The sequence below is a fragment of the Echinops telfairi genome, unplaced genomic scaffold (assembly GCF_000313985.2).
Source record: "Echinops telfairi isolate 266 unplaced genomic scaffold, ASM31398v2 ScPeMD7_3;HRSCAF=10, whole genome shotgun sequence".
NCBI lineage: Eukaryota > Metazoa > Chordata > Mammalia > Afrosoricida > Tenrecidae > Echinops > Echinops telfairi.
In genome coordinates, this window is record NW_022103899.1 from 26,312,229 (window position 1) to 26,322,400 (window position 10,172).

Consider the following 10,172-nt stretch of genomic DNA (forward strand, 5'->3'; position numbering starts at 1 on the left):
AAAAAAAAAAATCTCAGCAGCCAGAAACATCTGTTGCATTCATGACTTGTTCAGATGACAGATGATAGGAATTGGGGGTGATATTTGAGGCTCTTCTCGTCGGACAGCATCTTCTTAGCACTTTTGCCTCAGTGAAAAGGCACCTCCAGATTTCTGTCTCCTTATGTATACAATACCCATAAAGATGCAGTGTGGGACTTGGACACTTTAAAGTTCCCCAGGTGGTTCTAAAGACTGAGAACCACTGCCTATGAAGGGGCCCCCAAACCAAGGAGGCCCACTTATCATGGCATCTAGTCCAACCATGGGGAGGCCCCTGGGATGAAGATGTTTTCCAAAGCTTCTTCTAAGACTTGAAGCAGCGTACAAACCACCTGGGGTCTTGTTGAAATTCAGGCTTGCATCAATAAGTCTAGAAAGAGGCCCAGTATTCCGCATTTTCAACCTTTCTATATTTCCAGGAGAGGATTGCCAAGTGCCATGGCACCCAATGTGGATTCTGCACCCCAGGCATGGTGATGTCTATCTATGCGCTGCTGAGAAACCACCCAGAGCCCTCCCTGGCTCAGTGTATTGATGCTCTCAGTGGTAGGTTCTATGTGTGCTTTTACTTTGAAATAATGATGATAGCAGCTAACATCAGACACCTACCACATATCACAGGGCCCTGGGTGGTAGAAATGGTTCACATGTCCAGCTGCCCACCCAGCGGCACTGTGGAAGAACAGCCTTGGTTCTATTTCTGTGTGGGGGTGGAGTTTGGTAATCAGCCTTTGAAAACCCCATGGACAACAGTTATAACTATGAATTGGAGTAAACTTGATTGCAATGCCCTCCCACGCCCCCACCCCAGTATTTGGTTTTGTTACTATTTCATGCCTTTGCTCTTTCTGTTAATTGAAACTAGCTTTTGAAGAACAGTTTCATTAACTTATAATTCACATATCACACACTGAAATGGTTTGAGCATATTAAGATTTGTGTAATCATCACCCCAATCAATTTTAGAATATTTTCTTCTTTCTTGTATTCATTATTATTAGCTCCTCATTTCTCCCCAAGTTACCCTGCCATAACCCTAAAAAATATATAAATCCAATTATTGGATAAATCTATAGGTTTATCTGTCCTGGATTTCGTATGCAGAAAAATATACAAAGAACAAAGCAAACATACAAAAAACACAACAACAATAACAGAGAAAACCCTCAATAGAAAAGAAAGCAGAAAATAATGAAAACTTGCACAAATTTACAATGGGTCAAAAGGGTGAGTAAATGATCAAGATGTTAAATTTTACTCTAACTACATGCACATGGATCGCTTTCCAAAGCACCGTGTCTGACAGCAAGGTTATTCATATCACGGGTCAGAGGGGATTCACCTGAGACTTAATCTACATGGCGATCCTGCAGATGGATTTGGGGCTTTCATTGTCATCCGTAGCCTTCAGAATTTAATCTCTAAACCCATTCGCTCCCTGATCTTGGGTTTTATTACTTACAATCCTTGAATCACACAGGCTGGTGTGGTTCTTCTGTGTGGACTTAGTGAAGCTTAACTTTAGACTATAGACAAAGAATAGTGTGTCTTGAAATTATTGTGTGTTTTTGAACATCTATCACAAACATAGGGCATAAAAGCTGTTCACAGAGAAAAAGGGCAAATAGTTGAGTTGTTAGAATCTATCTGAGACTTTCAACAAATAGCCCAAGCAGCTGATGGAAAAATGTGAATTTGGAGATAAGGCGGACTGAAACATCCAGCATGGCTCCCAACCAGGAGGGCTCCTTATTCTCCTCCTGCCTGCCATACTGTGCCTCCCTCTAGGTTACATGGTTAATGGAGTTGTTTTTTCCTCCTCCAGGTAACTTGTGTCGTTGCAATGGATACAGGCCCATAATAGATGCATGCAAGACCTTCTGTAAAGTAAGTAGAAAGGAACTTATTGCTAAGTGTATTTTCTCTCAATTTACACAACCAGAAGGTTGTCGGGGGAGCAGCTACTAGTACTAAAACAGGTCTGCCATTGTTGTTTGTTCTCTGACCTCAGGTAGGGCACTCGGCCTCAGGCATTGAACTTACCCTGAGTCACAAAATAAACACCTGAGCACGTTGACCTTGGTTGAAGTCATTGCTGTGTAGGGGATCTTCCCTGACCTGCCCACCTGGGCTGGGCATCTCCCTTGGAGCTCTGGTGGCAACTCAATAGATATGTGGAAGATGAATGAACAAACAAACGACCTGGAAAATGAGGGACATAGATGGCCCTTTGGATGTTAGACTATGAGATCAGCACACGATGGATCAGAATAAGGCAATGAGAGTATGCATAAAACTTGTTAATATTTATTTAAAATATGTTATACATGAAACATTAAATATTAATGCTGGAGATTAATAATTGTTCAATTTAATCTTATATAGTTTTCTTATAAGATCTTTAAATAGTTGTCTTATTTATTAATCCTTGCAATTCTAAAATGAGCCCTGGTGGCATAATGGAAAGCTCAAGGTCATCTGTTTGAATCTGCCATTTGCTCTGACAGGAAAGGATGGCTTTGGGAAAAATTTACAGGCTCAGAAACAGAAAGGGCCCATTCTACTTTGCCCTGGAGTGTCACCATGAGTCAGAATTGACTTGATGGCAGTGGGTGGGGTATTCAAACCTTCTTAAAAGCTCTTTTATTAGGGGTTAGTTTGGATGCATGTAAGTATCAACGCCTTTCTTTTAAGGTATGTTGGCATAGTGGGCTATGCATTGTGGTGCTAACCACAAAGTCAGCAGTTCAAAACCTCCAGCAGTTCTGCAGGAGAAAGATCATGCTTTCTACTCTTGTAAAGAGTTACAGTCTCGGAAACACACAGAGGCAGTTCTACTCTATCCTATAGGATTGCTGTGAGCTGGAATAAGCTCATTGGCAGTGAGTTTGATTTCACAGTAAATGCTTGTTATCACCCCTCGCCCCCCCCACCCCCCCAATCTTACTAGAATACTGGCTGCTGTCAATGTCAAGAAAATGCAGTCTGCTGTTTGGATCAAGAAATAAATGGATTGCCAGGTCCTGAGGAAGGAAGGAAGGTCAGTGAAATGAAAACTTTTGATAACGGTTGTTTAGGCCCCGAACAGCAGTCAGCTGACTCTCGGGAAGAGTAAGTGGTCACTCAATTTGACTCATTGGTGGCGTGTCAAGTGGTCCCAGTTTTTTCATACTAGCTCTGGGAGAGAATGGCAGTCGTGTCCGCTCCTGACAGCATGCCCTTCATTCCAGGTAGTTCTCCTGTTTCACTGCAGCCAGACACCAAAGACAGTGTGTAGGATAGGCTTTGGAGGCCACTGACGTCTTCACTGACAGGATCTGTGTCAGAGCCCTGCATGTAGAGCCTGGGGTGGCTGGACGGCTGAGTGTTTACTTGCTTGTTTATCGATCTGTTTGGGATACTTTCTCTTTATAAGGCACATCCAAAACTCTTCTCAGAAGAGGAATTTCTGCCATTGGATGCGTCCCAGGAATTGATATTTCCCCCCGAGCTCATGGTAAGTAAGGCTCCATTAGACTTTTCCCAGAGAGATCCATGGTGTTAGGAAAGGTGTTTGCTTGTGGGTATTTCCCTAAACAAATTGGGAAACTAGATCCTATCCATCCATCTTCTTAGTCCAAGGTCTAAAGAGTATGGAATTGGGGCAACTGTGGAGGGGTAAGGGTGGAAGTACCACGAAGAGATGTTTGGTTAACAGTGAAAAGCAGATGGTGTCTATAAAAAAACTCACGAAATGACATCACAACATACGTAGATGTAGACAAGTTTTCCAGCCCGTTTTGCTGAAATTTATTCTTCCATAGAATGATTCAACAAAATTAAGTAGAAATAAGTGAATTCTTTTGAAACATAAAAGTTCCAAAGGAAGATTGATGAGAAGATTTCCTGAACTCTGAATCCTGGTAGATAATTTCCTTCCCTCCTCTGGTAGCACAATGGTGAAGGGCTCGATTTCTAACTGAAAGGTTGGAGGTTCGAACTCACCAGCTGCTTTGCAAGAGAAAAGATTTGGTAATTTATGTCTGTAAAGATTATAGCCTAGGAAATTCCCTGGGGTCAGTTGCGTAGAGTCACTGGGAATTGCCAAGCGTTGGAATCAACTCAACAGTATACAATAATAACAACAACAACAACCTCTACCCCTAATAGAGCTCAACAAATGGAAATGTCACAGAGTGATCATGGGTCTCTATTTCTATTCCAATAGATCATAGCTGAGAAAGAGCCACAAAGGACCAGGGTTTATGGTGGAGAGCGAATGACATGGATTTCCCCAGTGACTCTGAAGGAACTTCTGGAAGCCAAGGTCAAGAATCCTCAGGCTCCTATTGTGATGGGGAACACCTCTGTGGGTATGTAGGAGCCCCTAAATCCTCTACTGGGAAACTGAAACAGGTGTTCTCAGGAAGAACAGGCTGAAATAGCATTTCAATCTATGAGCTACTTTCTAAGTCAAAGAACGAAATGAAACTTTATTGGTCCTCATAGGAGCAGCGTACAGATCTTCCCAGTTGCAATGAAAAGTCTCTTGTCTCTGCATTTGGGACTTGATCTTGGCTTGTATTGGATATGATGTGTGTTTCTTCTCTATGGTGTCCAATGGGTATTAGATGTTTTCTGAACCAGTAGCCACAAAATCTACCTGTTGTAACTAGTGTAGGCCCCGTGTGACTGGTCACCTCTTTGAAGAGCACCCCAAATCTTCCCAAGGAGCATTTTGACTGTCCATGTGGCCTGCGTTTTGAGGCTGACAGTTCCAAAGAATCTTTCAAGCTTAGTGAAAATCCATCTAGTCATTGTGTGTGTGTGTGTATGATTTAGCAACAAACAGAGATACATAAATGTCATGTATTTAAAGACATCACTTTGAACCACAATTTCCAAAAGGCAACAAGATAACAGAATGAAAAGACAAGCCCACGGGTTGAGAGAAAATATTTGTAAACCTCATATCTGATAAAGGATTTGTATCCAAGATATTTGAAGACTTTTAAGATTCACCAATAAGAAAGCAATCCAGTTTAAAAATGGTTTAAAAAGATCTGAATGGACATCTCACCAAAAAGATATGCAGATACTGATAAGCAGCAGTCAAGAAATCTAATGACTTTGGGTAAATCTAATGGCATAGTGGGTAAATCTGATGTAATATTGGGTAAATCCACCTTGAAGGCCTCTCTAAAGTGCTAATGAGTAAAGATGTCACTTTGAGGACTAAGGTGCACCTGACCCAAGCAGTGGAACTTTCAGTCGCCTTATATGCATATGAGAGTTCAATAGTTGTTGGGGAAAGGCCAGCCCCCCACAACTAATCGCAGGTTCGATAGGAGCAGCTATACGATTAAGATATATAAAGATTATAGTAAAGTCATAGATAATAAGGAGAGATAGAAGAGAGATTGAAATAATGGAGTCAGACACATTTCATGGTAACATGCTCACGTCAGTTTGGTGGTCCAAGCTGGAGATGGGAGACGAGAGGGCAAGAGAGAGGGGGAGCGGAAGGAGGACAAGGGGAAAGGGAACAGTGGGGAGAGAGCCGGGGGAGAGAAAGGGGAAGTGAGCAAGACTTTGTTGCTAACCAAGGCTTATATATCTTTGGGGGTGTACAGACCCCTAATTACAGGTAAGAACATATGTCACAGGAAGGGGTTGTGCTATAGGTAATACAATAATGGGAGGGGGACAATCTAGGGGTAAACATGCAATGGGAAGGGGAGGGATTGAGGGTACACATGTGACAAGATGGGCGGATCCTAGATTCAGGATGGCAGCCTAACTTTGGATGCGACTGAGCAGGTTTGACCTGGTCTCTGGATCTCCATGAAAACCATTATCGGTAGGGTGTGAAGCCCACCTACAGTGGACCAGATGTCTTCAGGAAGAATATCTCTTAAGCATCTGACCTCCCACCAAGAGCTGGCAAACAACCTCTAATGTTTGGCGTAACTCTGGGGGAGACAAAGCTTGGGGAAAGTCTTTTGTATCCCACAAATGGTGAATAAGGAAGATCACATTATTTATGAATTTGAATTATGGTATTGGTGAAGAATATTGAAAGTATGAGGATTGCCAGAACAACAACAACAACAAAATCTGTCTTGGAATAGCCGGAATGCTCTTTGTAATTATGGACGGCAAGACTTTGTCTCAAGTACTTTGGATATCCTATTAGAAGAAACCAAGAAAAATTTGGAAAAAGACATCATGCTTGGTAAGGTAAAAGGTCAGAGAGAAGATAGGAAGACTCCCAGCAGGATGGAGTTATGGAGTGGCTGCAACAATGGGCTCAAATACAACAGTCATTGTGAGGATGGTGCAGGGTTTCATTCTGTTGGACTTTGGGTTGCTGTGACTTGGACCCAACTCAACAGCACCTAACAATAATACGAAATATATTAAAAGATGCCCAGCATCATATGCCATTAGAGAATTAAAACTAACAATAATGAGATACCATTAAACTAAAACCCACTGCCACCAAGTAGGGGTTCCGAGACAGGAAATCTATATTGAAGCAGATAGCCTCATCTTTCTCCCTCAGAGCAGTTAGTGGCTTTGAACTGCCATCCTATCTGACCCACAGCACCACCAGCCTCCTTGAGATACTAGAAAGGAGTTTAGTAGCTAAAGTCCAAAACCATGACAACACCAAGTGTTGACAAAGATTTGGAGCAATGGGAACTCTTATTCACTGTTGTTGGTAACAGAAAATGCTACTGTCATGTGGGAAGATACTCTGATCATTTCTTACTATAGGCTTACTATATGGGCCAGAAATTTCATTCCTGGATATGTACCCATTTGAGTTGAGAGGCTATATCTGCACTGTAACCTCACACAAATGTTTATAGCAACTTCATCCACATTTACCAAAAGTTGGAGGCCACCATGATGTTATTCAATAGATGACAGAGTAAGCATCCATCTGAGGGAGTACTACTCAGCGGTGAAAAGAAATGAGCACATTACAGAAAGTCACAGAGGAGCCTTAAATACATATTGCTTAGTGAAAGAAGCCAGTCTGAGAATTCTACCTACGTATAATTCAGGGAGGTAAGGAAAGGATGAATAGGTAAAGCACAGGGCATTTAAAAAGCAGTGAAACTATTCTGTATGATACTATAAAGATACGACACATGACATTTTTGTCAAAATCCATGGGACTGTATAGCACAAAGGGTGAAGTTTAATGTAAACTAAGAACTTTTGTTAATACTATCAATATTAACTCATCAATTGTAACAAATGTACCTCATTGAAGCAAGATGCTAACTATAGAAGAAACCATATGCAGAGGAAGAGAGAGAATACAAGAATGCTATACTTCCTATGCAAAAAAATTTTTTTCCTATAAGCCAAGACCACTTTGGAGCCTGATGGTGTAATGGTTATGGGTTGGGCTACTAATTGCAAAGGTCAATAGTGTGAAACCCCTAGCCCCTCTGCAGGAGAAAAAGTAGGGTTTCTTCTCTAGGAAAGAGTTCATAATTTCAGACACTTAAAGGGGCAGTTTTGCCCTGCCTGTAGGGTCGCTGGGGGTCAGCACAGAATATATGGCAGTGAGAGAAGACCAAGGAGAGTGTAAGAGGCCTGGTAGGGATTCATCAAGGGCAATGTAACCGAGAGAAATTACTGATACCCAAATGAAGGCTGAATATAATAATGGGACAAAAGGAAAGTAAAAGGAAATAGAGGAAAGAACTAGGCAGCAAAGGGCATTTATAGAGGTCTAAATACAGGAATGTACATATGTAAATATATTTATACAGGATGATGGGGAAATAGATCTACGTGCATATATTTATAGGTTTAGTATTAAGGCAGCACACAGACATTGGGTATCTACTCAAGTACTCCCTCAACTCAAGAAAACTTTGTTCTAATAACCTGGCTTTCTGTGATGCTCACCCTCCCTGACAATCGCTGAAGACAAAGCAGGTGCACAAGCAAATCTGGTGAAGAAAGCTGATGGTGCCAGGCTATCAAAAGATATAGCATTTGGGGTCTTAAAGGCTTGCAGGTAAACAAGCGGCCATCTAGCTGAGTAGCAACAAAGCCCACATGGAAGAAGCACACCAGCCTGTGTGACCACGAGGTGTCAAAGGGATCAGGTATCAGGCATCAAAGAACAAAAATTCATATCATTGTAAATGAGGGGAGTGCACAGTGGAGACCCAAAGCCCACTGTAGGTAATAGGACACCGCCTTACAGAAGAGTCGCAGGGAGGAGATGAGCCAGTCAGCATGCAGTGTAGCAACAATGAAACATACAGCTTTCCTCTAATTCTTAATGTTTCCTCCCCACCACTATCATGATCTCAATTCTACCTTACAAATCCTGCTAGACCATAGGATGTACAGTGGTACAGATAGGAACCGGAAATGGGAATCCAGGGCAGATGATCCCGTCAGGACCAGTGGTGAGAGTGGTGACACCAGGAGGGTGGAGGAAACAGTGGGGTAGAAAGGGGGAGCCGATTATAAGGATCTACATATAACCTCTTCCCTGGGGGATGGACAACAGAAAATTGGGTTAAGGGAGACATTGGACAGTGTAAAATATGACAAAATAATAATAGTTTATAAATTATGAAGGGTTCATGAGGAAGGGGGGAGCGGGGAAGGAAGGGGAAAAATGAGGAGCTGATACCAAGGGTTTAAGTGGAGAGCAAATGTTTTGAGAATGATGAGGGCAACTAATATACAAATCCATTGCAACAAGCACATTTGTATGGATGTATGGATTGTGATACGAGTTGTATAAGCCCTCAATAAAAGGATTTTTAAAAATTCACTGATTTTTAAGGCAGTAAATCCTTTATCCTAGCTTCCTTATTTATTTTTTGAATCTTTTATTTTACCTTTTTTCCCCTATTTTTTTTAATCTTTCAGGACCAGAGGTGAAATTTAAAGGCATCGTTCACCCCGTTATTATTTCTCCTGATAGAATTGAAGAGCTGAGTGTTGTAAAACATACACATAATGGTGAGTTCTTTTTATTTTTATTTATTTATTTTTATTAAAAGATCATTTTCTGGGGGGAGGGGGGGGCTCTTACAGCCCTTATAACAATCCATACATCAATTGCCTCAAGCATATTTGTACATATGTTGCCATCATTATTTTCTAAACATTTACTTTCTATTGAGTTCTTGGTATCAGCTCCTCTCCCCCCACTCATGACCCCTTGATAAAGTATAAATTATTATTATTTTCATATCTTACACCTACCACTGTCTCCCTTCCCCCATGGTTTATTGTTCATCCCCCTGGGGCGGAGGTGTGTGGTTATGTGTCAATCATTGTACCTTCTTCCTCCCCACCTCTCCCCACCTTCCTTCTTAATAGTGAGTTCTTAAGGTCACTGTGTTATTAGTTTAAATACATGAATCTGTTTTTTTCCCTTGCCCAGCTGACACGCAGAAAAAGCATCATTCCTGGCTATAGCAGACGGAGCCTTTAAAGAATGATACCATTCTGAAGGGAGGTTGAGGGAAAAGTTTCTATCGGTACACTAGATGCTAATTGTCTGAATAGTGGAATTTTTACTGAAGACTGCTTGGTGGCAGCGGTGACCAAGAAGTGTATCCGTTATTGGTGCTGTGCTAGAAGTCCAAACGGACTCTGTCAGTGGGTGGGTGCTTGACCCCACACGGAAGATAAACACGAACAGACGTTGTCTTTGTTCTGCGGAAACCAACAGGAAGCAAAGCAAGTGTAGCTGGTAAACAGCTGACAGACTAGCTTTGCCCTTCATCGGGGAAATTGATCTCATGGTAATGAGAGGCAATATAACTGTGGTGAGGAGTGTAGGGCCCAGTCTAGTCATCTTATGTTGTGGGGTGAAGAATAGACACAGCAAATTCCACCCCAACACTGCAGTTCCAATACATGCCATCCAGTGACATTGACAAGAAGCCCTGGTGGCGGAGAGGTGATGAGTTAGGCTTCCTACTCCAGTAAAGAGGGACAGCTTCAGAAACCCATAGGGCCGATGGCATCTACCCTTCCCTAGAGGGCCACTCTGAGTTGGTATAGTCTTGATGACAGTGAATTTGTTTTGTTTTGTTATAGTTTAAGGTTCCTTTGAATTCTTTTGTATTGGTGTTCAGTTTGATCCACAGAGT

General features: G+C 41.9%; 1 protein-coding gene across 1 annotated transcript in view; it reads left to right on the top strand.

Annotated features, from left to right (window-relative positions):
* AOX1 (aldehyde oxidase 1) overlaps positions 1 to 10,172 on the top strand; it is a 105,095-nt gene that overhangs the window by 25,843 nt on the left and 69,080 nt on the right. The window contains exons 5-10 of the mRNA XM_013004345.3: positions 462 to 588; positions 1,868 to 1,929; positions 2,993 to 3,082; positions 3,458 to 3,538; positions 4,250 to 4,394; positions 8,938 to 9,030. Of these exons, the coding sequence (XP_012859799.2) occupies positions 462 to 588; positions 1,868 to 1,929; positions 2,993 to 3,082; positions 3,458 to 3,538; positions 4,250 to 4,394; positions 8,938 to 9,030 (598 nt within the window). The remainder of the gene's footprint in view (positions 1 to 461; positions 589 to 1,867; positions 1,930 to 2,992; positions 3,083 to 3,457; positions 3,539 to 4,249; positions 4,395 to 8,937; positions 9,031 to 10,172) is intronic.